The 27,721-nt window shown below is 36.9% G+C and overlaps 1 protein-coding gene across 4 annotated transcripts in view; it reads right to left on the reverse strand.

Moving 5' to 3' along the window:
* Positions 1 to 27,721, reverse strand: part of SCAF4 (SR-related CTD associated factor 4) — a 61,782-nt gene that overhangs the window by 6,548 nt on the left and 27,513 nt on the right. The window contains exons 4-19 of one of the 4 annotated variants that reach the window (XM_033232297.1): positions 27,390 to 27,551; positions 25,854 to 25,989; positions 25,387 to 25,529; positions 24,630 to 24,806; positions 19,936 to 20,114; positions 19,474 to 19,582; positions 18,177 to 18,344; positions 17,562 to 17,647; positions 16,639 to 16,829; positions 15,783 to 15,883; positions 15,252 to 15,365; positions 14,248 to 14,404; positions 11,790 to 11,947; positions 9,139 to 9,304; positions 8,969 to 9,055; positions 8,620 to 8,811 (exon numbers count right to left, since the gene is read on the reverse strand). In XM_033232297.1, coding sequence (XP_033088188.1) covers positions 8,620 to 8,811; positions 8,969 to 9,055; positions 9,139 to 9,304; positions 11,790 to 11,947; positions 14,248 to 14,404; positions 15,252 to 15,365; positions 15,783 to 15,883; positions 16,639 to 16,829; positions 17,562 to 17,647; positions 18,177 to 18,344; positions 19,474 to 19,582; positions 19,936 to 20,114; positions 24,630 to 24,806; positions 25,387 to 25,529; positions 25,854 to 25,989; positions 27,390 to 27,551 — 2,326 coding nt within the window. Of the gene's footprint in view, positions 1 to 8,619; positions 8,812 to 8,968; positions 9,056 to 9,138; positions 9,305 to 11,789; positions 11,948 to 14,247; positions 14,405 to 15,251; positions 15,366 to 15,782; positions 15,884 to 16,638; positions 16,830 to 17,561; positions 17,648 to 18,176; positions 18,345 to 19,473; positions 19,583 to 19,935; positions 20,118 to 24,629; positions 24,807 to 25,386; positions 25,530 to 25,853; positions 25,990 to 27,389; positions 27,552 to 27,721 lie in introns of all 4 variants that reach the window. The other 3 variants (XM_033232296.1, XM_033232298.1, XM_033232299.1) reach the window with 3 other exon arrangements.

The raw sequence follows: 27,721 nt of genomic DNA on the forward strand, positions 1-27,721 counted from the left end.
CCACCAGGCTCATGACCCCCCACTGCCAAGGCCCTTCATGTTTTTATTTTCCTCCTTACCTGCTTTGGAGTCCATGGCTCTCCCTCACCATATCTGCCTGGGAAATCCCCAACACTGGTTTTAAATGCAACTCTTCTGCCTTATCTCCAACTGGACGTGAAGTATGCTGACCGCTCTCATTTCAAATTTTCCTAACTACAACCCAAGTGCACCCTTCATTCTGGCCAGTAATCTTAACATTTTCCTAGTCAATCCACATTCTCATGTCCTGGATGAGGACACATGTTCAAGTTTCTCCTTAATCCTGTCTACTCTTAGTTGTTTGGTAATTTTAGTAAGGTAAAATTCACACAGCCTGTAATTTACCCACATAAATGTACAATTCAATGGGTTTAGTATATTCACAGAATTGGGCAACTATCACAATCAACTTTAGAACATTTTTATTACCCTAAAAGGAAATCCTGCAACCACAGGCCATCTGTTTCCCAGCTTTGCCCTCATCTGTCCCAGCCCCAAGCAACCACATAATGTTTTCTGTCTCTGTGGATTTGCCTATTAACATTTTGTATAAATGGAATCATAAAATATGTGGTCCTGTGTGACTGACTTTCGTTTGGTGTATCTTCTCAAGGTTCACCCATGTTGCATGTTTAAGTCCTTCATTTTTTATTACTAATATTCCATTACATGAATATACCATATTTTAGTTACCCTAGTTGGCTTATCATTTTTAAAAAAAGGTCTTTAGAAAAAGACTTTTTCATCCACCCACATGCCACCAAATCTACCAATTTACTTGCACCTGAATCCACATTAGTCCTACTGTCTGTGACCGCCCGTGCTCCAACGGTTACACCCACTGTTCGTATCCTGGATCTATCCCCTCTCACCTACAGCACAACCTAGTACACAGCCCTTCTTGCTTGCACCAACACGTTCCCCTCTACTGGGCTTCCCAATAGTAAGTATGCCGTAGTTTTTGTCCATCTTTCAGAAACAAGAACAAAAACGAGAAACTCCCTCACCCTGCATCTCCTTTCAGATATCACCCGATTTTGCTGTTCTCCTCTATAGCAAATCTCCTGAGATGTTCAAAATCCTAATTGTATCCTTCATCTCCCATTCTCTGATGACCCTATATAACTGGGATTTGAATTCATCAATCCAATGAAAGCACTTTTCTCAAGGTCACCAGGGGCCTTCACTTTGCTAAATCCAGCTGCCAAGTCGCAGCCCTCTTTCTTCATCCATCAGCATCACCTGATAATTCACCTCTCTTTCCCTCTTTCCTGCCTAGAAACTATACTTGGCTTCCAGATTTATCTCCCTCTACACTTGTATCCTAGCCCACGGGCTGTATCTTCTCAGTGTCCTTTGCTGGAGAATACAGTATAGATAGTGGTCAAAAGCACAGGCTCCTGTTGGAGTGAGACTACCTCAAATTCTAACATTGCTACTTGCAGCTACATGACCCTCGTAAGGTTATTTCATCTCCAAGTGTTTCCGTGTCCCCATCTATAAAACGAAGATAACCCTGAGGGCTGCAAGGCTTAAATGATTAATATATACAAACTGCTGAAGAGTTTCTGGCACGTGGAACTATGTCTTAGCTCTCAGCATCATATTCTTAGCTGCCAAATGCTGAAGAATTCTTGTCCTCAGACCTCTCACCACTTCTCTATTTACATTCTCTCCTTAGGTAATCTTACAGGCTCCTGTGGCTTTAAATATTATCTTTATCTGCTAAAGATGCCAGAATTTACATCTCTATTAGATGTTACCAGTAGTTTACCTGACCTCTGTACCTGGGTATCAAAGTTAGAATATCCAACATTTTAATTTGATAGGCTCCCCTCAAACCCACTCCTACAGATTTGCGCATCACAGGAATGGCAATTACATCTACCAGTTGCTCACATAAAAAACTTGAGTTATTCTTGACTCTCTTTCACATTCGTATTTACATAATATGGCAATTCTGAAGGCTCTATCTTCAAAATATATTCAGGCCCTAAACACTTATCACCTACCGCTGCACCAGCCCAACGTGGGCTAGCTCCCATCTCATCTGCTGCAACAGCATCAGAATGGGTCTCCTTTCCACTCTTACCATCTTCTAGAGTCTGTTTCTCTAACAGCCACAGTAATACTTTAAAAACGGTAAATCAGATCATGGCGTAGGTAAAAGACTACACCATTTCCCACTGCACTCAAGGCCTAGTGCTCAACAATCTTTTCTAAGCTCATCTCCTGCCACTTTCTTCCCTTTGCTTTCCCTTCCCACTGTGGTCCTTCAACAACCCATGCTCCATCTCAATTCAGGCCCTTTCCTTTGGTCCTCACTCTACATTCCTTTCCTCTGTATTTACATGAGGGTATTCTCTTCACCACTGGTTCAGATGCCTTCCCTAGCAATCATATTTAAAATTGTACACATCCGTGTTACACCCTGAAATTGCCTGTCCTGTTTTACTCTCTTCACAGAAACATCTCCATGTTAAATTATTAGCCCAGGTCTGCAAAAACATAAACTCCAGAAAGACAGGTTTTGTTCATTCTGGTATTTCCAGTACCTCTGGTGCCTGGCACACAATGGTTATTGATTAGTTATTTATTGAACATATGAATGGTGTTTGCAGAGGTGATGACCAAACTCATCGAGGAGAAGATACCTCGCAGGGGATTAAGAATAGAGGCTACAAGGTCCAGGTCTTTTCCCAGGGTGTTAAGAATCTTTCCAGCATAAACCTAGGAGGACTTGACCTTGAGAAAGGATGCAGTTTTCTTTCAACCTCCTTTTCTGTTCCTTTTTGCAGTTCCACCATTTTGATTTGATCTCTACAGAATGTCACTGTAGCATTTTGCATGAATTCAAAATGAAAATTTTCCCACATGAAGAAAAAGATGTATCAACCACTCATCTCTTTCATCAATGCCTGAAGATCCCTAAGCATATATCCCTAGGTATTTTTTAAATCATCAAGTATTTTCCTTTTTTCATTTCAGACCTGCAGAAAACTGAAATCACAGTACAACCAACATGTTATTTCCTTTGCCTAGATTCACCAATAACATTTAGGCCTATTTATTCTGCAAACACTCCTAGGCTGTTCTTATGGAAGGCACTATGTTCTGAGAGCTGGGGAAAATGGAAGAATAAGGAGCTAATTTTCAAAGAATGAGAAAAAGCATCTTTCAGATCATATTATACATTAAGATTATATTTTAAAAATGATGCTTAGAATATTAGCAAGAGATTCTTAAGAGAAATTTGAGTTTTCAATAATACATAGTGCAGATATACTGAGATGTGACTCATCTATTTTTGGCATAAGGGTACATTATGTTTTGATAACATCTAATACATGAAAAACAGAATTACAAGTGAAATTGGAGAATAATTATCTTTTTTAAATGCTTGGTTTTTTCAAAATAATGTACAGCAGGCTCTGTATGGTCAACTTCCTACAGATTTGCTTTTTGGAATTTCAGTTAGTATAATAATAATTACTAAGTATATTACTATAATTGACAAAGTACAATAGCTATGAGTTAAAATTTCACTATTAGAGTCAATAAATTTGAAATCTAAAATTAACTTTCTATCACTGAATGAGATTATCTGTAGGCAATTTTATTTTCAATATTAGCTAGAAAAAAATCTTACCTGAAATTCTTTACAGCAATTAACTGTCTACCAGAATCAATCTAGAGCCCAGAGTTACTACCGCTCCTACCTTCCTCAAGAGGTCCCTCAGAGAGATTTAAATTTAAGACATTCTTCAGACTTGCACTCTAGAGCAGTCTAGGAAGTGACAGCCCAGGAGAAGTGGAGACCATGTGTTAAAACATTTCAAGGTTTTCTGCAAGACTTTCTCCATGTTTCATTTGAAGTGCTTTGCCTTGTGAGAAACTATGGTATGCTCATGTGTAAATTCATATCCATGTCAAACATTTGTTGTAGATTAATCACTATTCTGCATTATCCACTGTATCCAATGAACAATGTTATATACTAAGTTGAAGGTACTGTAATTTGTATTTAAGAACCATTTCTACTATATAACACTAGTGGAATAACATAATACAATAATTAGAGTGCCAATTCAAATATTTTAAAGCTTTCAAAGAACACTTTTACAGGATAAGTAAACAGGCTTTTTGGGTACCAAATCAAATACCTGACATATCACTCTAGCTTATAATTTAATGTAACCAAACATTAAAGTTCAAACAAAATTAAAACACAAAAATTGTTTTTTAAAAATTCTACTTTCTACAATTTTCTTCAGGCTTCCTTTTAATGTCAGTGGCTAACTAGTGCATTACTAGTAGACTGGTGCTTTAATATTCTAATAATATTGCTAAAAATGAGCTATTAAAAAATCTATAATTCTAGACAGAAACTATGCAAAGAAATCCAAACTTAAGTGAAATCATCAAAATCAAATTCCAACTGATATTGGATATTGATATTGCTGGCAAAGTTACTCATCTTCTAGGCAGTTTCAGGGATCATAACGATAGCATAAAAACATTTATGCTTGTTTAAATGTAATTCATAAACCAATTCTGTCCCCACAATTTCCTGAGGTGTCCAAATCTGGAATCACCAACTCAAATGTCTACTGAAGCCATGCCAGGACTGCAGTGCATCACACCACTGCCTAGTAATTCAGCCACAGGCCACCAGCTTGTGACTCTTGCTTTAAAACCTTTGGTAACAAAAATTACAAGTAGGAAGTGATCTTACAAATACCCAATTCTTATTTATAAATTTTACCATCAGCTACAGTAGTGTGACAAAAACTGGCGGTAATCTCTTCATATTGATAATTAATGAATAAATATACTTGTCAAGAAAGAGGCTTTAATTTCCCATAAAAGGAATGAGTTCGACCTAGAACAGTTTTTGCTTGAGAAGATATTTTGGATATACTGGTAACACAGTAGAGATAGGTAACACAAACAAACATTTTTTTGTGTATTCTTTTTTATTGTTTGGAACACCAAAGTAACCCAAACTTTACATTTTACAATGAACTTTTTAATAAAAATAGGCTGTACATATTAGAAATACATGTTATACAAAAGTTTTTGAAAAGTAAACACAAACACACAGTAAAGAGAATGAACTGAATTGCTATCATTTTTAATATTACTTCTCTCCTAAGGGACCAACAACTGTAGAATGTTATCTTTAGCTTTTATGAAACTCCCACCATGGTAGCTATTTTGCTGTGTGAGATTTCTTTAAAATCAAGTCATAATGAATTATTATTGTGCATCAAGTAATTTTATATTTTCAGATTATCAGTATTACTGAAAGAATCAAAATCTCTAAAAGTTGGTTTTATTCCCTCCCAATTCAGTAGTACAACTCAACTAATTACTCCCAAACTAACACCCGCACTTAAGTCTGATGATACAACCAAACCATCCTTAAGGCACCACTGCCTCTTTCCAGTATAATCAGGCTTCACTACAGAATTTTTGGAGACCCACTGAACAACTGTGTGGCACCTACTACTTTAAAAATATTGCCACATTTCACAAATTTAGGTCCAAGAACTCAGTTAAGTCTCACTCACTGGAAAAACTATAGGTATCTAGTAGGTGTGCTATTTATCACTAAACTGACACATTTTCTCATTAAGCCAAATGATGGAACTTTAATATGTGTAAATTTATGATCTAATCTATCTTGAAAATATGTGAGGCAACTATGTCAAGATAAATTTTTTTTCCTAAAAAGTAGGCTGGATGCAGTCACTCACAAGGTCAAGAGATCAAGACCATCCTGGCCAACATGGTGAAACCCCATCTCTACTAAAAATACAAAACTTAGCTGGGCATGGTGGCACACGCCTGTAGTCCCAGCTACTCGGGAGGCGGGGGCTGCAGTGAGATGAGACTGCGCCACTGCACTCCAACCTGGCGACAGAGTGAGACTCGTCTCAAAAAGAAAAAGTTTGCTTCCTCTGTCTGCCAATATTTAAAACGAATCACAGCTGAAGTAATATAATTTTAAAATTGCAAAAGATATTCTTCCCTAGGTGTTATAAATACCATTATGACATTTCTTACCTGTAATATAAGCACCCGCCATTCACTAAGTGCCTGCGCTACAGCAGGCCCCAAATCAAGTGTCTTATATATGTTAGCCCATTAAATCATCATGACACCATTGTGTCTGTCATTTTTATCCACCTTTACAGATGAGAAAACTGAAGTTTAGTATCAACTTCTAGACTTACAGTTTTCTGGGGAGCATAACAATTCCTTTTATTATCTTAAAACATTAGAACACCAAGAGGAAATACCAAAGCATCTTAGTTCTGGGATTCCATCACTTGATTATCCCAACCTAATTACTGATCCTTTAGTACTGCAATACTGCAGTGTGGTTACCACATTCCTTTATCAAAATGATAAAACTGGTTAGTCTTGGATGAACCCTTCTCAGCTTACATACACATTTAAAACTCATTCCTCTATAAGGTCAAAATTCCTGTGATATTCTTTTCAAGACTGCTGACTGAAGGCACATGGAAGGCTTTCTTTCTCATGACTGGAACTAACCTGCTGCATTTTAGTTCAAAGTGCTTATTTTAACCAAACTGTTTTCACTTTTCTTATCAAATTCTAAACCCTTCTGGATTTAGAATAGCCTTCAATTTTAAAATTTTGTTTTAGAATGAAGATAATCATCAGAGGTAAAATATGAACAGTCCTGCATTGAGAACCACCCACTCATGTAACAAATGTTCCCCCTCTCATGGGTCCATCTAGTGGGAAGAAGATGGACACGCAAACAGTATGTCAGGTGATGAGAGTTTAATTACTTTTCTAGCCATGCCTAGCTTACTATGTTTTTCCAAGCTCACCAACTTCTCATCTGTGTTTGGTTTCACATGTTGGATGCAGAAGTTAAATTGTATGTTCAGTAGTGAAAAGAAATAACAGGCAGGGTCTTCAAGACCTAAATGTTAAATCACAGGCAAGTTACTTACTACTCTTCAGGGTTGTTTGAAAGCAGTGGTTATTAAACTTCTGGAGTTCAAGAGATCTTTTCACTCATTCAATAAATGTATTAAGCCCAGTAAAAAACAGAAATGCAGCAATTTTGTAAATAGTTTCAGGTAGTCTAACATCCATGGACCTTAGACTAGGATTCATAATCACGGGTGTGTGTGTGTGTGTGTGTGTGTGGGCATGTGGGATGTGAAGAGAAGGGGTTGAACAGAAAACTACCCAGATTCTGTGATTCTTGTGCAATCATGTTAATATGGAGGAAAAGCATAACAAAACAGATGCAAACATGTTCCCTGGTTCCTAGTCCAATGTTCCTTCTATGATATGACTTCCATTGGAAAGTAGACCTCTTAAGCAACTTCCTCATTAAACAAATCATTTTCCATCATTATGGTGACTACACTCCTGTATCACTTGTGATAAATTTTAATCCCAAATCCTCTTTTACCATTACCCAATCTGTGTACTAAGGGAAATAAAATCAAGGCTATTATCAGCCTAACCTTCGTCTAGGGGAGGGCAGAATACAGTATACCATTTAAAAGCAAATTGATTTTTTATTATAAATGTAGTACATGCAAAAAATAAAAAATTCCAACAGTACTGAATAGCATAGGTGAAAAGTAAAAGTCCTCCATTACAAACCAATGTCTCATAGTCCTACATCTCAGAAATAATCAATGGGTTCTTTCCTGAAACAACTCAGATGATGAAAGTAAACAGGCATATGCATTTACCTTTGAAAAATACTATAGGCTCACAGGACTAGAACACTGTAATACTCTCAGGATATTAACTTCCAATTAGGGGATTCAAGTGTTCATTATATTTGGCAATACCGCCTCAAATGTAACAATTTGTTAATTTAAAAGATCGTCTACTATAACAAGCATGTGATGTATTTATTCATAACTTAAGCAGGCAAGAGTAAGCCCTCTTAAAGATATAAAAGATCTAAGTTACATTGCCCTTGATCATAGTATTGAAGTTGTGGGTAAAAAGTACAACAGATAAACTCCAGCCAAGTAAACTGAGTGAGTGGGAAAGTGGTACCTCAGGCTGTGCAACTGTTACTCAGAAAACAAAGCCATTTTATTGGAATGTACCAAAGATGATTTCTGTGCTAGCCCACAAAGAATGCTACCCAAGTCCTGGGGTTTCAGATGGATAATAATTGGTCCAGACAGAGAAAAACCTATGCTGTTTAAAGAAATATCTCTTTAAAAGCTGGGAAGAGACTACGGTTAAGTGAATTACAAACTCTGTACCAATTCCTTTGCACAGAGATTACTTTAATCATTTTTCTATACCAAATAAGGATGTGAAGATCCAAACTTTTATTCAAGACAGACAAACATGATTTTGTCTTTGAGAGTATCTCTTGGTAAAGATCAAGTACACATATTTGACTTTAAGAGGAAGATCTTCCTCAAAAACAACCAAAAAAACAACCCAAAAAGCCAGTCTTGGAGAAAATTTTACCAAAATTAACATTGTTTTTTAAAAAACCTAACTTGGGGATGGGTGGGGGGTGAGGGAGGGTGGGGCAAGGAAAACTAATGATAAAAAAAAATAACTTACCAAGAAGTGAAACAGGCTGGGTTACAGGAGGGGTGGGCAGATTCGTGGGTGCAGCAGGTGGCACAGCAGAGCCATACATTTTCACACTGTCACCAGACTCGGCGTTTCCTCTAGCCCCAGACACCACTGTTGGAATGGGATTTCCAATAGATAAGTCTTTTGTAGTGTCTTCATTTATACCAGCGATAGTGGCTAAGGAATATAATTATATCAACATGTGAAGCTGAATAATTAATTATCTCCCGGTCAACATTCTTCTGCTATACTATAGACCCTATTACCGGTTCACTCTCCCTCCTACACCCAGCTCCAAGAGGATAAGCAAACACAAAGAAAAAAACATGCTTACAGTTTGGGATGCTTATTGGTGGAGTGTGAGGAGGAGGAATGGATACTGGTGGAGTTATAGGAGGTGGGGGTCCAGGAGGAAGAAAACCTAGAATAAGAAAAATAATGTCAACTTATGCTGTATCACTTCATCGCAGGCTCTAAAGTATGTTCACAGACAATTTAGTGTACCTGGTGGTAAATGCATTGGGTTGAATCCTGGGCGCAAAAATGGTGGAGGAGGAGGCGGAGGAGGAACACCAGGACCAAAGCCTGGAGGTGGAATTCCCAGAGGAGGCGTGAAAGCAGGTGGTTGGAGAGCACCAACTACAGGTGGACCTGGTTGATGTGGCGGGACCTAGAAAGAAAGACAGAAGAATAAACTACCTATCCAGACACCCTCCTGTCCATATAGTAAGCACAGGTAAAAGAGCATACTGGTGAAAAAAATAGATGTTTCTTAATTTGTGCTTATTATAGACCAGTAAATTCATTAAATAACAGGTGGTAACTTCTATTCGTACCAACTGATAGAAATCAAAGCTGTGGGCCAGGTGTGGTGGCTCACACCTGTAATCCCAGCACTCTGGGAATCCGAGGCAGGTGGATCACCTAAGGTCAGGCGTTCCAGACCAGCCAGGCCAACATGGTGAAATCCTGTCTATGCTAAAAATACAAAAATTAGCTAGCTGGGTGTGGTGGCAAGTGCCTGTAATCCCAGCTACACCGAAGGCTGAGGCAGGAGAATCGCTTGAACCCGGGAGGTGGAGGTTGCAGTGAACCGAGATTGAACCACTGCACTCCAGCCTGGGCGACAGAGCGTGACTCCATCTCAAAAAAAAAAAAAAAAAAGAAATCAAAGTCCTGCTCTCTACTTTATGACAGTAAATTCACACTATATTTCATCAGTGTTCTGACATTATATAATACATTTAAAAATGTTCCATGGTACTCTCAGCAACACAGCTTTAAGACAGGCTACTTGGCAATTTACACAATGGCTAAGATTACAGGTCCTGGAGCCAAATTGCCTGCTTCTCCCACCCACTTTAGTTAGCTGTGTGACCTCGAGCAAGCTATTTAAACTCTCTAAAATGGGAAAGTGCCAACCACACACAATTATGCAGATTACATGAGTTAATACATACTAAGTGCTGGTGCCTGGCACTTAAATACCCAACAAATGTTAGCTTTTTTTTTTTTTTAAAAAGATAAATTTTAACAACCCCCAGTCAGGGTATCAGTCTATGGCCTGTTAGGAAATGGGCCGCACAGCAGTGGGCAAGCAAGTACCACTGCCTAAGCTCTGCCTCCTGTCAGACCAGTGGTAGCATGAGATTGTCATAGGAGCATGGACCCTTTCGTGAAATGCACACGTGAGGGATCTAGCTTGGGCACTTCTTATGAGAATCTAACTAATGTCTCATGATCTGAGGTGGAGCAGCTTCATCCTGAAACCATCCTCCATGCCCCCATGGAAATGGTGCCGGAAAGGTTGGGGACCGCTATTTAACAGAGTAGGCAGGTTTCTGTAAATGAGTGCTGACACACATTGAATTTTGTTTAGAACCTGCACTGGAAGGGCATATCCAGAAGGTCAACTGAAGGGTTTGCCAACTAGGGGAGTCCATTTAAATCACAGCTAAGAATGTAGCAAAGCATACAGTTTTCCCCTCATATTGAGAAAATGAAGACACAATTCAGATTTTTGTGATAGCTCAGATTTATCTGATTCAGATTTAATGTGAGAAACTGAGGAAGGAAGAAAAGAAAAATCTAGTAGATCACACATATAACTATGGGTCAAGTTCTTATAATTTTCAAAGGGTTTTTCATTTTTCAGCTCTTATGACGTGACAAAAAACATACTGAGTACTTAACACATATTATCTCATTTAACCCTCAAAACAACTCTAACATATGAGGAATGCCAAGGCCAGGAAAGGGAATTTGCACATTTACAAATAGGAAACTGAACCTTAGAGGTTAGGTTACATGCCAAATACCGTACTGCTGAATATAAACAATAGAGTTGAGAATTAAACCCAGTTTTACCAGAATCTAGTATTCTTTTCAAGTAACAGGTTGGATGAGAGCAAATATTTTAGAGTAAGAACATATCTTCATGTTAAAAATGGCATTTAATTTATTATAAAGTTTTCAATCCATTTGAAAATTTCATAGTGATAGCACCCAAGGTGAAAATTAGGAAAATCCCTTTCCCCCAAAGCAGCAACTTATTGGGTACATATCCAAGTTTCTTCAGAACATAAAGTCCCTGAAGAATGAAGACTCAGAAAAAAAGTAGGCAGAACCTATGAAACTTGATACTGAATAATCTGGATGGGTAGATGTAAGACAATATACATTTACTTTGGTTGTATAAACATTTACGGGCCAGGCACTGTGGCTCACGCCTGTAATCCCAGCACTTTGGGAGGCCAAGGCAGGCAGATCACTTGAGGTCAGGAGTTTGATACCAGCCTGGCCAGCATGGTGAAGCCCCGCCTCTACTAAAAATATAAAAATTAGCCGGGTGTGGTGGCACACGCCTGTCATCTCAGTTACTCAGGTGGCTGAGGCAAGAGGGTCGGCTTGAACCTGGGAGGCGGAGGTTGCAGTGAGCCGAGACCGCGCCACCACACTCCAGCTAGGGGAACAGAGAGACTGTCTCCAATAACAAAAACAAAAATTATGAAAAGAATATAAACTTTAAATCTGACAAAACATGAAAAATTAATATGCACATATATGTACTCATGTTTTTACTCTGAATTCAGACATATATCTACAAAGGGACCTTTCGGGCACTTCAAGTTTAAGTCATGTCCCAATATCCTCACCTGTGGAGGGGGCACTGTTATAGGTGCAGGAACAGGAATAGGAGGGACAGGCACAGGTAACGGTTTAGGTATGGGTGATACTGGTTCTGTGTGTGAGGTTTCAGCACCTCCATTTTGAGCAACTTCATTTTCAGGCTTCTTAGGAATTCCTTTCCAATCTGTGAGAGTGAAAGAAATTTAACAAGAGTTTACCATTTTCAGTTTGTAACTTCAAATCTAGAAACGAAAAATGTTGATTATAAAAACCTAGCACAGTTATTAAAGAAATTCCTATGCTAATTTTAGAAATAGGAATTATTTAAATTAACAACAATAGAAACATGTAAAAGAATGCACACTGTGTGCCAGGCACTGTCAGAAGTACTCTATTTATACTAGCTTATGTAGTTCTCACAACCATTTACAAGTAGATACTATTATTATTCCCATTTTACAAATGAGAAAAGCAAAGACAGCTTGCCCAAGATCACATTCTTGGTAAATGGCAGGGATGGATTCAACTCAGACACATTTGGTTCTAGAGTCCATGTTCTTAACCACAGGAATGTATAAAAAATAAAGGATCATGAAACACCCAGTATTTCCTGAACAGATTTTCACTAGTATTAAAGAATAACTTAAACCTTCCACCTATTTCCATGTATCTTCTAGTCAAGTGAAAACAAAACTATCTTTCTGCTCTGTCCTCTGAGCCTCTGGCTCCATCAGAGATTTTCCTATATTCTTGACCTTTTCAATACATTCTCCACTGGACCATAAGCTCCAAGATTACACCATCTTCTTTTTACCATTTTCCAGAGCCTGCCAGATGTCTGGCACATAGCAGGCCCTTAATACCTGATTGCCTTAACACAAATCTAGCTCTATCCTTAGATGAAGACGTTGTACAGTAACAGAGGGAGGGAGTGGGATATGGAAATAGTACAGCATTGTTTCAGCTCTTTTTGGTTCTCAAACCATCACTCCTGCTTGAAGTTTCCTTTATTTTTATTTTTTGAGACGGAGTCTTGCTCTGTCTCCCAGGATGGAGTGCAGTGGCGCAATCTCAATTCACTGAAACTTCTATCTCCTGGGTTCCAGCGATTCTCCAGCCTCAGTGTCCCAAGTAGTTGGGATTACAGACACCCGCCACCACATCCAGCTATTTTTTTTTTTTTTGTACTTTTAGTAAAGATGGCGTTTTACCATGTTGGCCAGGCTGGTCTCGAACTCCTGACCTCAAGTGACCTGCTCACCTCAGCCTCCCAAAGTGCTGGGATTACAGGCATGAGCCACTGTGCCTGGCCTTGAAGCTTCCTTTAAATGTTCTTTCCGAGGGCAGTGAGGGCAAGCATGGTGGCTCACGCCTATAATCCTAGCACTTTGGGAGGCTGAGGCAGTAGGCAGATCACCTGAGGTCAGGAGTTCGAGACCAGCCTGGCCAACATGGTGAAACCCCGTCTCTACTAAAAAATACCAAAGAAATTAGCAGGGCACAGTGGTACATGCCTGTAGTCCCAGCTACTTGGGAGGCTGAGGCAGGAGAATCACTGGAACCCAGAAGAGGTTGTAAGGAGCCAAGATCATGCCACTGCACTCCAGCCTGGGTGACAGAATGAGACTCCATTTCAAAACACAACAACAACAAAAAAAGTTCTGTGTTGCCATGCTATCCTATTCTCCTCCTTGTTCCTCTGTCTAGCAATCTCCAGGTCATGCCCATGCATTCTGCGCTTTTCCCCACTGCAATCTCACTGTCAATCTGGCATTTTAAATATTTATGCCCACAAATAACTGCAACTCCTTGTCTTACACGTTTACTTTAGATTGTTTCCCTGGACATCTAAAACTTTCCAAGGTAATTATTATGAAGCACTGGATTAAAACACAATACCAAGCTGGGTGCAGTGGCTCACGCCTGTAATGCCAGAGGGAGGTCGAGGCAGGTGGATCTTCTGCAGGAGTTCCAGACCAGCCTGGCCAACATGGTGAAACCTCATCTCTTTTGAAAATGCAAAAATTAGCCGGGCAAGGTGGCACACGCCTGTAGTCCCAGCTACTCGGGAGACTGAAGGAGGAAAGTGGCTTGAACCTGGGAGGCAGAGGTTGCAGTGAGCCAAGATGGCGTCACTACACTCCAGCCTGGGCGACAGAGTGAGACTCCATCTCAAAAAAATAAATAAAACGTAATACCAAAGATGCTCAGTTAAGACCTATATGATCTGTTAAGTTTCACAGGAAAAGTTCTACTTAATTCTGTAATTCATAAACTCCATAATAAATAAGTATTTCACTTGTGCTTGCATCTCTTTTTGTCTCATTCACTATTTAACCCTGTTTATAATGGAGATACTGACACAGGAGGGATACTAAAAAATCTCAAAAATCACGTCCTAATGCAAGGAACAGGACATTCAATTTGTCATATGTACTATCAAGCAAATAAGTGAACTGTAAGAGAAATTAAATACTGCTTTACCTGGGTTAAGTGTGTCACTGTCCAACATTCCTCCTTCACAAAAACTCTCCAGTTCCTCAGGCTTGACTTTGTCCCATGGAATATAAGTAACACCAAGTTCTACATCCCAATACTGCTTATAATCTGCCTTTATTCCTTTGTTTAAGGCCCAGGCAATCTATTTCACCATTAGTGAAAATATAAAAAGAAAAGAAAGAAAAACGAGATCGTAAGTCTTGAGAGTACTATTCGCTATCATCCTATCCATTCCGACTTGGGCAGCAAGGGAGCAATCTGGACCAGCTAGGCTTGGATCTCATTCAAAGCCTTATTCTCACTACAGAACTGGTTACCCTTTAATTCTCACTTTGTCCTAGGATGGAAATTTCACTGGCATATTTTCCTTACCAACTCTCACCCAAACCAGCCAACATAAAACTAAGAGAAAAGGAAAAAGTTTATCAGGGAAAGGCTGAAGTTCCCTGAATAGCCTAGTAGTATACTGGGGACTACTATTCTAAGTCTAGGGGTGCCTTGTAATTACTTAACATCAGACAAAATCTTTTTGCAGTGCAATCCAGTGGCAGAACGGGGTGTTAAGACACTGAGGAAACACTGACTTTAGCTCCTTAGGGGAAATACACCCATGTACCTGTATGTTTTTCTCCACCTTTGGTTAATATGGTAAACTTTAAAAATACAGTATCCAATTTTTTTTGAACAGGACAAAACATATTGCTAAAGGACATTATATTTAAAGCACTAATTTACCTTGATGAACCCATCTACATTTAGGAAAAAAATAAATTCTATCATGCATGTAACATTTACAATTTTATGTTAAAACATTGGAGTCCTTTAGGAGATAGTCTAAGCAAAAAAAAAAAAAAGAGAGAGATGCACATGAAATGCCTCAGTGTTGAAAATAATTTCTAAGACCCAAATTAGTTTTCATAGGCCACATATTTTCCCCCTTCTGCCTCTGCCCATTTTTAAAAAATGAATTATAACATATAAGACTGTACCTTTATGGATTTCTGGTTCACTTTATAGTTTCCTCGGCTCAGTTTCTGCAGGGCACGATAGGCATCTTGCCTATGAACCATAACAATATAGGCACAACCCCTGGGAGGAATCATCTGCTCCAAAACATTTTAATATTATAAAAGATAACAAAATTGAAAAGCAGTAAGATACAATACCAAGTAAGCAGTTCCAACAATCCCATCCCTCACCCCACGTTCTATAATGTAAGGTTAAATTCATTTCTAAGTTGGCAATTCAAGTTTGGTCTCAACTGAGTCCTCTAAGCTTTGTTAAATAAAGACTTACCTAGAAATGTTTGAAATTAAACTTGGTTATCCAAGAAATGTTAAATACAAAGAATTCTAAGAAATGTTAAATACAGAGAGTTCTAAACGTGGACTCAAAGCACCTAAACCTAGTCACATCTATAAACCTGGGCAAATTATAACTTTGGTCTCAAGTCCTTCATTTCATAAAATGACATTAATCACACCTGTCCATCATACTTAAATAACTGAATAAACACTCACATTAATTGATTCAATTGGACCAAACTCTTCCAAGAGACTGGCAACATCCTGCTGAGTAGTTCTTTTGTCCAGCTGTCCCACCCAGAGGGTAGTACTGCAAACTTAAAATAAAATTACAATCATAAAGAGATTCACATTTGATAATGAGTAGCACTGTAGCTTACATAAAAAAATCATTACACAAAATATTCATGAACTATATTACAACACCACAAGTTTAAATAGTAAATCTCACATACATTTAAAAAATTCTAGAAAACTGCATTTGTACTTCCAGAAAGAGAACTGGGATAGTGAAAGGTATACATAAAAGCTGGAAAAAACTGGCTTTTTTGTAGATGGATCTAACGATTTCATCAACTCTCTTGATTACCAACCAGCTCAGTGTTTTGTTACATGTAACTGTCCTTTCTCCACCCTTAAGTGTTCACGGTTTTTCTTTTATGTTGTGTCCTAGGTGATAAGCCTTATGGAATCAGAAATCTTACACATGCCCTAGTCATATTATAAATTAAAATCTTCGTCATCTTAATAGTTACTGATTTATATCAAATATATGTCCAGTACACCTTACTAAATGTATTCTGAAGACATCTGATGAGAGTCAGAAAATAATGCAAGTGAATATATTCTGTAAATTTTTGGTTCACTCCTTACTGCTGCTTTATAGCTGGTTTAAGGTACAAAAGCAAATCTAAGGGATACATCAATGCATAAACAAGGCACAATAAAGCAGTATTTCAAATAAAAACACAGTGGTAACATTTCTTTTATAGCTTTGCTAACAGTTATAAACACTTTAAACCCAAGACACGAAAAAATAGTACACGAGGTTTGAATATAAAGGTTGAGTTACCACTTGCAGTTTCTGGTTTCACTTGAGGGAGGCCTTTTTGTCGACGTTCTCTCTCTTTTTCTCGATCCCGTCTTTCTTGGGATCGAGATCGAGGAGAATGTCGGCGTCTATCCCTGGACCGAGATCGAGAACGTCGATGACGAGACCTTCGAGATCTAGAACCAGATCTAGATCGCCTCCTTTTTGGTGACCTAATGTTTTCAAGAGAAGAGAGAACACATAGCACGTAGACAAAAACCAGAAAATATAAGCACATACTAATTAAAAAAAAAAAGAAAATACAACTAGGTAATTTAACGTTTGGATATGTAAGAATGCAATAGCCGAGAATTCATTTTACAGATTTTAGTATGTTCCAAATTAGAAATCATGCGCATTATTTAAATAAAATAAACAATGTTGACAGCTTATGTAATAAAAGTATCTGTCATCTTCAGTGCCTCCGGTACTATACAAAATTACATCCTTGTAATTTAAGTAGCTAATTTTCATGGTTGAGATATACTGCTACTACTGTTATCTATCTTCTCAGTAAAGTCTTTTCTGCAGCAATTAAAAACATTATCTAATGACATCATTACTGTGATCTTTCCACTTTTGCTGGCTGATGAAGTTGTAATGGAATTTTGAAAATACAGTTCTTCTAATACCACATACTGTATATCTATGGTACAGAATTGTATTTTCAAAGTTCCATTACATCTGAGCAACATTCAAATATAGGGAAAAAATGTAAGACAAATGATGTAGTTTTTTTTTTAAATCAATTCTTCACCTGTCCCCCTCTACACACATATACAAACACAAATATACCAACTGTTATTTTACTAACATTCTGAATATCTGAAAATAACCCAATCTAATTTTAATTTCTGTGTCCCCTAAGACATACAGGGTTGGAAAAAACATTTTCTATAAATTACCTGGATGCTGACCTAGATCTTGACTTTCTGTTATCAGACATATGTCGCTTAACGTCTTGAATACAAGGTTGTTCTACTTCCATTTCCTTAAAAAACAAAAACCATGATAAAATGAGAAATTTAAAAAATATAAAGGCAAGAGGACAAAATCTAACAAAAGCTACATTAAAAATGTCCTGCCCTTAAGCAATTCTCTTTTGGTTGTCTGGGACCAAATTACTAGTTTAACAACAACTGGCCATCACTAGAAAAAAAAAAAAAACAACCAAAAACCACTTTTATATTGTTTAAAAGATTAAAAGAAGTATTTCTCTACTTCTGGTAAAGTTACTTTCTTAAATTACATACCATTTTAATAAACCATCATCTAATGCAGTGAAGTAGGCACTAGTTAAGCCTTCAACACTCTATATCAAACCTCACAGAATCCTATGGAAGTTGGTAATATTAGAAGTTCACTTTCCAGATGAAAAACTTGGAGCACTGGGAGGGTTTAATAGGTACCCAGGTCTTTCTTCATATTCAAAAATGAAGACAGCAAGCAAATAAGGAGAAATCTGCATATAAGTCAAGGCAACAAAAAAAAGATACAACTATCTGAGAATAAAATTTTACCTGCTGATGTGGCTTCTGTGTAAGTGGTTCATTCTGTGCCTGAAAAGAAGCTTGGAAAGGCTGCTGCACTGGTGGAGTTGGAGGAATCACAGGCTGAGCCATGGGAGGAAATGGAGGTGTAGGAAGAAGTCCAAATCCTGGCATCTGTCCATTAGGAGGAAGTGGAACCTTTCATTTTTAAAGAAAGTGTATGAGTAATAGCTATCAAAATAATTTGGAAAACCTTTATTATATAAAACTAAAATATCTTCAATAAACTTTGATCAAGGAAAAGTTACAATGACATTCAACATTGTTTAACAATTTCCCTATGTACAATTTTCATGCAAGGATTGTTACATACCAAGTATATAGGTTAAAAATCCTGTAACTCTTTTTAAAATTACGAACACATAGGTTTAGTTTTAAATATTTAAAGAAATACCTTCATTTACATAAGGAAGCAATGTGATAAACTGAACTTCAAGTCAGAAGTACTCTATTGCAAATGGTCTTTTTTCAGCTTTAAAGACAATTAAGCCTTTTGGGAGGAAAACTGGCTTTCTAGAAGCAATGACTCCTAGGTTTACTTTAAAAAAATTTACCAAGGGAGAATTTCAACTAACATACCCAACTTTTAGAGTTTCAAATAAAGTATCATAATAATAATCAAAGTAAACTACAGTCTGACATATTTCTGCATGTCAATTTAAATACAAATAAAACTATAAATATAATGCTTTAAGTATTCTTTCTGAATTATTTATAACTTTCAGTAATTGTTAAACACTTGAAATAACAAAAATGCTTCCCACCCCATCCTCATAATTTAGATACAGAGCCAAATTTAAGAAAACACTCAATAAGAGAATTTACTGGAACAAATTTATCTCTACTAACTTCCTGCAACTCTCCAGTGTGTTATGTATGCTCCTTTTATTGCGGATTTCAAACTATATTCCTGAATGTTCAGAGTTCGGAGCCCTCTAAAGTACCTAACCACACAAACTACAGAAGAAAAGGCCCTTCCAAGGGAAAAAGTTGTCTACCTAAACAGGTTGGTTTCTTCAAATATAACTGTAATCTCTAAATTATTTTAACTAAAATGCCTATTATTAAAATATGAGCATGTGATTTTGGCATCCTTGTTTTAATTACAGAAAAAAAGCAACTCAAAACAGTTATGTGTTCAACAGCTTTTATCAGAGCTATAGTAAGACTCAGCCAATCACATAGCTGCATAGTGCTCTGTGGAATATAAACCATATACTCTATAACAAATAGATCTTTCTTTCAACTGCAAGAAAAATGCTTGTACCTGATGGTGCATTGGATCCTGTTGTATTCCCATCATTCGTGGCTGAAACTGATCCATATTTTGATGCTGTGTGTATGCTGGCTGCTGCATGCCATCTCCAGGAAAGCCACTAAAAAAAGGTGGATAATCTTTTACACAATCAGAAGCACAAGCTTCTCAGCCACACTTAAACTACAGAAACAGTGTTGTTCATGAGTCATTAATCAACATTTTACTGAACCACATATTTACCTATATATTACATTTAATTTATAAACTCAGTATTATTCCCAACATAAAAGACATTTTTTGTTTTAAATCTTAGAGGATCCCTTCCTCATTCAAGAGAAAACTAATACCACAAATTTTACAAAACAACTTCACTGAAAATTGTTTTCATTGCTAAATGTTACTTAGATTATGCCTTACAACTTACAACTATTACCAATTTTCTATCTGCTGAGGAATAAAAAAAAAACTAACAATGGTGCCTGTGGAGGAGGAGGAGAGGCAGCAGTGGGTGCAGCAGCAGCAGGCACGGTGGCGGTAGGTGCAGGGGGCACAGCGGCAGCAGGTACTGTTGTGGCGACAGCAGTGGTATCCTCTTTCTTTGATTCTTCCACAGCTTCTGGCTCATCATCATAGTCAAATCTATCAAGCAACTTCTGGAATAATTATGTCAATATTTCATTTTAAAATTTAGACTGATTCATTGCACAAAAAACTTTATGAAAACAAAGGATGTTTACCACCATCTAGAAACCCACATTGTCAAGCACAATCTTATTTTCCCTCATGCCCCTAAGGACCTTGGTTTGTAGATATAAACAATTTTTACACAGATGCCGGTTTGGAAAACACACAATGTTTTCATTCTGTTTTCCTTCCTCAATTGTAAGTACAGTGCTTTCTTTCTATTTTCTATTGGTGTATTTCACAAGTAATTTAGCAGCATACATGTTTTTCTAAAATACTCATTTCCCTAGACTAAAAATGTTTGGAACTTCGTGCACATGAAAATGGGTATACATTTTCAGTCAATATAAAATGTACAAAAAGACTGTCTTATCCAATCACCATAAACGCATATAGGGAAGTGTCCATATACTGCTTCCTCAAAAATATACTAATATAAAGAAAGAAAAAAACGGCAGGGACACAAAAAGGTCCCTAGCAGTTCACTAAGAGGTTCACTTGCTTCTTTATCTTAACTTCACAGCTTACCAGAAACTTTCATTTAAAAAAAAATTCAGGAGACTTAATGAGATCACATATCTAGAAGAACAATTTTAAGTAAGATTTATTCAGAAAAAAGGTAATGCATTAAATACCTACTAATGTGTATCAGATCATATAGACTTCATCATCACAAGAACACTGCAATGTAGATAGTTTCTTCTTTTTTACAAGAAAACAAAGGCTCAGGTGATTAAGAAACATGATTAAGATTGTACAGTCAGTGAATGGCAGAATCAGGATGCAGACACTAGTCCTTTCAACTTGAAAGCCCTCAGTCTCTGGCTTTCAATAAGCAATCTTTCCTTTCAAGTTGTGCTCCTTAAATTCCTAAACCTGTGTCATTCTATAACAGTTCTGTCTGGCGGGCACGGTGGCTCATGCCTGTAATTCCAGCACTTTGGGAGGCCGAGGCGGGCGGATCATGAGGTCAGGAGATCAAGACCATCCTGGCTAACACGGTGAAACCCCGTCTCTACTAAAAATAAAAATAAAAAAATTAGCCAGACGAGGTGGCAGACGCCTGTAGTCCCAGCTACTTGGGAGGCTGAGGCAGGAGAATGGCATGAACCTGGGAGGCGGAGCTTGCAGTGAGCCGAGATTGCACCACTGCACTCCAGCCAGGGTGACAGAACGAGACTCCACCTAAAAAAAAAAAGAAAAGAAAAGAAAAAGAAAAAATAGTTCTGCCTAGACATTCTGGTTTTGCTTTATTGAACAACAGATTTCTGAATCAGTAATGAAAGTTCCGTCCTTAGACAACATAGTATATAGGACTAAACTAAGTGTAATGAGTGTTTTGGGATAGAGCTAACTTACGTTTCTTTCTTTGTAGTTCTAGGCCAAGTGAGTAAAGTTCCTACAAATGAGCAAGTTAGTATTTTCTGAACAGGAACCATCATAGCCCAGGTGCCTTGCTGTTTTACACACATTTTTATTTAACCCTCATGGCAACAATAAAATATTTTTACTACCATCTTTATTTTACACTACTGAACACTAAACATTAATTCAACAACAGGATAGTCTGTAAGTAATTGGAGCCAAAATTAAAATCTGGTCAAAGTTGCCTACAAAAAACAAAACCTACGATCTTCACGGTTTATTACATATTAATATGTTCTTTAACGTTTGAAGAATACTGCTTTGAAAAAAATACTTAAAGCAATTAAAAAATTTAAATGGGGTCTATCCAAAAAGAAATTTTAGTTGCTTTTTAGGAAACTGAAGATCTATAAACCAGCTGAAACAAATTATTTCCAGTGAGAAGCCTGAAATAGACCTTTTTAGTCAAAGGAAAAGCACAGAATTCCTTTTTCTAAACTTATGGGCCAATCCACTTAAGGTTAAATACTAGAGCAATTAGAATTCACATTAATAAGAGAAAGATGCTCACTATCATGGCTTTTCCTAAATTTACCTATAAAGTCAAAGGAATTCTATACATCGACATAGAAATGTATAGTTTTTTCCAGTTTATCTGGAAAAGTATGCTGTGATGGTTAATTTTGTGTCAAGCTAAGTTATGTAGTGCTCAGCTGTATGATCAAACACTAATCTAGATGTTGCTGTGAAGCTGTTTTTTAGATGAGAGTAACATTTAAATCAGTAGACTCTGAGTAAAGCAGACTACTCTCGATAATGAGTGGGCCTCAATCAATCAGTTGAAGGCATTAAAAATAAGAACTGAGGTAGAAGGAATTATCCTCAACAGTGCAACAGAGAAACCCTGGCCTGAGTTTTTACTCTGCTATCCTGCAAATTCAGACTCAGGGCTACAATGTTAACGCCTCCTGAATTTCCAGCCTGCAGACCTGCCCTACAAATTTCAAAATTGCTAGCCCCTACAATTGCGTGAGCCAGTTTCATAAGGTAAACCTATCTTTCATTCAACAATCTAGATAGACAGATGCAGATGTAGATACAATTACTGGTTTTGTTTCTCTGGAAGTCCTGACTAATACATTTCATGATAAATGAAGAAAGTTGGAAAAAGTATGAGGGGGAGTTTGAAAAACAGTTAAGTGGGAGGGGGAGAGACGGGACACTAGGAAATGAAAGACAGTCTGTTACAAGAATGATGATGATGCAGAAATAAACAAATATATTAGTGGGACAGAACAGTGTCCAGAGGTAAGACACAGAAACATATTGGAATTTAGTGTATAAAAAAGTAGTGAGGGAGAACTGGCTATTTTCAAAAATATAAAGGTTTAACTATCTTGAACCATATTCTAAAACAGATTCCAGAGGGACTAAACAGACAATCATAAAAAAAAAAACCTTACTAGAATATAGAATTCTTTTTTAATACAAATGAGTTTTCCTAATCACAACATAAAACAAAAAACTAATAAAACCAAATATATGAATTTACGTTCATATGCGCATGCAAACAGGTATGCAAGAATATACACAAACAAATCTGTTCAAATCTACAGCGTGGAATTCTTCCCTTATTTTATAACTTTCTCTATTACCTGTTTTGTTTTTTTTTTCTACACGTATATATTTCTTTTTTACTCAAAAAAAGTATCCAACTTTTGTTTAATCAGTCATCACTCATAAATCACTAAGATATAATGAAAACTGTTATTTACTACGTGCATTTTTAATTTAGACTATTGGCAATAAAGTCCTTCTGTTTTTATAGTTAGGATGTTGGAAAGAATCAGAAATTTTAAAGATGATGAAACCAAAGGCATCAGTCCTGATTTGCAAACTTTTGAGTTTTTTTGCAGTGAAAACTGAAATGTCATATGATGTTTTACAAAGTCATAAACCAAATAAAACAGACAAGAGTGAAGCTGTTAGGGTTAAATTTCAATGAGAAGCTCCAAGCTGTTCAGCATATCCATATCCTTAGTGGCAGCTTCTTAAAGACGCCTAAGAAACCACAGGCCCAATAGAGCGGCTGAAAGACACTGACCTAACTCAAATCCTCTTTTTTGTTGTTGCTTGTTTTTTAGAGACAGGATCTCACTCTGTTGCCCAGGCTAGCGGCACAATCATGGCTTACTGCAGCTTTGAATTCCTGGGGCCAAGCAATCCTCCCACCTCAGCATCCTGGGTGGCTAGGGCTACAGATGTGACCATGTCCAGCTGGTTCCCAAACCCTCATATAATATATATATGGTAACTAAGGTTAAAATGCACACACACACACATATTAAAAATAATATATTTTATATATTTTTATATATTATTAAAAATACCCATACATTATTAATACACACACATATATATTAAAAATAAACACAGACGGGGTCTCACTATGTTGCCCAGGCTGGCCTCAAAACTCCTGGGCTCATGAGATCCTCCCTTCTCGACCTCCCAAAGTGTTGGGACTATAGGCATGAGTCACTACACTTGGCTGTCAGGTTTTTTTAACAGCAAAAAACTGAAAGCAATTTGAATGTCTATTAGTAGTGGAATGGCTGAACTGTAATGTGCTCATGTAGTGGAATACTATGTATTACATGAATTCAGTAAAAATGTAGATCTAAATCCACTATTAACGTTAACAACAACAACAAAGATGTAAGAGTATTAACACCAAAACAAGTGGGTATGTATTATAATCAATTAAAGAAAAGCATGTATCTGTAGGAAATTAATTCTGAAAAGATATAAGGCAAAATGTTACACAGTAATCCCCAAGTACTGGGGTTAATGAAGAATTTTCTGTTTCCTTTACTCCCTAATTTTTTTTTTTCACTTTTTTCATTTTACACTAGCAAATTCAGCTTCAAACCCTGGAAATTTTTGCAGTGAGCACACATCACATTTAAAACCAGGGAAAATAATCGATGTTTTGATGTTGAGGGGGAAAATCTCTCAAATTACAAAACAACATAATGAACAATCCACAGAAGGGATAACTTCCATAATTCAAGTTGAGTGATATAAATGGTGGAGTGGGTTATGTGAGAGAAATATACCTTGTCAAATGCAGTTTTCTGTTCAGGTGGGGGGAAAGCAGCTTTTTGTTCAGATGGTTGTGTAGGAGTTGTCTTTAACTGAGCTGTGATAGCCTGAACCTGAGCCATCACAGCATTGTCAAGGGCAGGAGACTGTGGTTTTGGAGGCTGTTGAAAAGTCTGAAGGATCTGCTGAAGCTTAAAGAATGGGAAAACCAATAAATCACAGAACAAAGTATAATCATACTATCAAAAGTTAATTTAATAAAAAAGATGTCTTAAAGGTGATTCAAAGTAGCACAGGCACAGAATAAATTGGGAAAAAATTCTTTTACTAATGGTTAAATTTGTTGTGAATGAATATACAGAGATACAATGGGCATTGCTTAAGGTTAAAAATGTATGCTGACAATGTCAATGATATAAGATGATGGTCAAAGAGAAAAGAAAATACACTAAATTGTGAACAAGGTAAGCATAAGTTTTCTAGAAAAATGGAAAAATCCTCTCCGTTACAAATAATTTTGAAATCCATCAGAAATGCTAGAATTGTGAGCAACATGAGCCACTTAGCAGTTCTAAAGTTGTGTGTTGTTCCCTTGTTTATCACTTCTACATTTTCCCTATTACTCCTACATTACTTCTCGTGAAGGCTTTCCTAGTTGAAAAGCAGATGTATTTTCTCCTTTGAATGTGCTTATTAACGAAGAACAGAAAACAAGAAGTGACAACAGTACCTAGTCCCGCGAACAATTTCACCTTTGAGTAGACAGTTTACCTGTTGGCCTTGAGTTGTCTGAAACAGCTGAGCCACAGCAGCAAAAGCATCAGAGCTGGGCAACTGTGGTACAGTTGGGACGGAGTTTGGAGTGGCTTGTGCAGGAGGTTCAGAAGAAACTTTTACTGGAGGTGGAGGTGAGCCTAAAAAAGAAAAGGGCATTAAGGCCTAAAAACAAGTTAATCTACAAGTTTTCCTAATTAAGCTTCTTCGCTAAAATAACGTTTTATCCAATTTAACACAGTATAAAAGATATAGATTGTGGCACTATAGTTTATACTGTAACAACTACCAGAAAAGTAGACCTTTATTATAAATAGAAATTATGGAAAGAAAATCGTACCTTCCAAGATGTAAACTCAAGTTTCCTTCTTATAGAAAAATTCCATCAATACAGATAAACTCTGACTGTCTCATGTGCAAAAAATTATGCCATTGTGTGAGCTCACAGATACATTTGACCATACCTTCATTATTGGTAACATTTTCTGCTACTGGGGCTGCATTACTGGTTCCTGCTGCCATGTCCAAAAGAGGTTGAATAATTTCAATTTTGAACACTCCATTTTTTTGCCAAAGGTTCAGCACACGAACTATTTTACTCTGTTATGCATGGGGAACACAAATATACAATGAATATTTGCATAAATAACCTATTATACTCTTACAAAAAAAAAAAAAAAGAGAGAGGAAAACCCCCTAGGCTAATATTTCCATACTATGTGTGTTTCATAAACGGGGGGGGGGGGGGGAATCAGAAATACAACTTGGTTAAACTACTCTAATTAGTCTTTCTTCAGTGGTATCATCTAGAGTAAGGAACAGAGAGGGACTATAGATCCAGACAATAAAAAGAAATTTATTTGACATTTTCATTTTATTTTACTTATGGTTACAAAGAAACTCTATTACTGACAAAAAAAAAAAGCTATCTTAAAGAAGTAAATGAAGGAGAATTTCTTGAGAGTAATTATAACAGCTAAAATATTTAAGAAACAGGCCTGTAATCAAAATTAAAATTATGTGGCCAAGTAAATATGAAGGAGATCCAGAGAAGATGTTATTCATGGGCACAACTTTTATCTTTACTTAAGGAATCATCTTGGTTTTGGGTGTATTTTTCCCATAACAGCATTCTTCCAAGAATATAAAAACAGCATCGATGACACTCAAATTTATATGCTGTTTATTGTAAATGTTTCTGTTCTTCATTATTCTGAGTATGTTTACTAGTGTAATTCCCCCACCTACTTATAGTCAGCTACTGTATCTGTAATGTTTTTCTACTTTTATATAGTATGTTGTAAAGCCAACTGTATACATAAGGAATTAAATACTGTAGTCTGATTGCTAATGAATACCACTTAAGCATCAGCATCTCTATATGTTGGGGAAGAACATCAGTTACTGGCCCTTTCTTTCTGGAATAACCAACAATCAGATGATAGCTGTCTTTTTCTACTGCACAATTTCTTCCTTACTCAACTACACAAGCACATCTTTCCAACGATACCTTCTTTAAAGATGATGTTCTTTTCGTGTTACTTTTTAAAAATTTTACTTTACTGTGGTAAGAACACTTAACTGAGATCCACTCAGCACATTTTTAAGTGTACAATACAGAATTGTTAACTATAGGTACAAGGTTGTTCAGCAGATCTCTACAACCTATTCATCTTGCTTAAATGAAATGTCAAACCATTGATTAGCAGCTCCTAATGTTTCCCTTACCCCGGTCCCTGGCAACCACTATTACACTCTTTGATTCTATAAATTTTGTTCCTGTCATATTTCAACAGTATGACTGAGAATCCTAAAGAACTCATAAGAAAACAGATAAATATGAAACGACCACTGAAGAAAAAACTGTGTTTTGTTTCAACCTCACAGACATCGCTATATGAAAATCTTATCTAGTAATACAGTAGGCTCCAAATATCTAATATACATTTAAAATAATATTTTTTAAAAAATACAAGTTTTAGTTTAAAAATTAACTATACCTTATCTTCAGATGGACAAAGATATAAATATTGGAATGTGGCGGTTATGTTTTTAGAGAATCTTGGCCCAAAAACATCTTTATCGGTTCCAAACTGATGACGAGACTGTCGCACAATTGAGTCAATTACATACAATCCTGGAACCTTGTATTCTGGTTTACACTGCAAGGATAAAGATGTAAAATCAGTACAGAAAAAGCAAAGTCACAATCTGACACACCTACTATTTTCACATTCATGAAACTTTTCTATATCCATCCAAAGGTTGTTTTTAAAAAACTACGTGAATGCTTCAGCTCTCTAAATGGCTAACTTGTCAAACTGCCTATGTC

The sequence above is a fragment of the Trachypithecus francoisi genome, unplaced genomic scaffold (assembly GCF_009764315.1).
Source record: "Trachypithecus francoisi isolate TF-2019V2 unplaced genomic scaffold, Tfra_2.0 Lachesis_group14, whole genome shotgun sequence".
NCBI lineage: Eukaryota > Metazoa > Chordata > Mammalia > Primates > Cercopithecidae > Trachypithecus > Trachypithecus francoisi.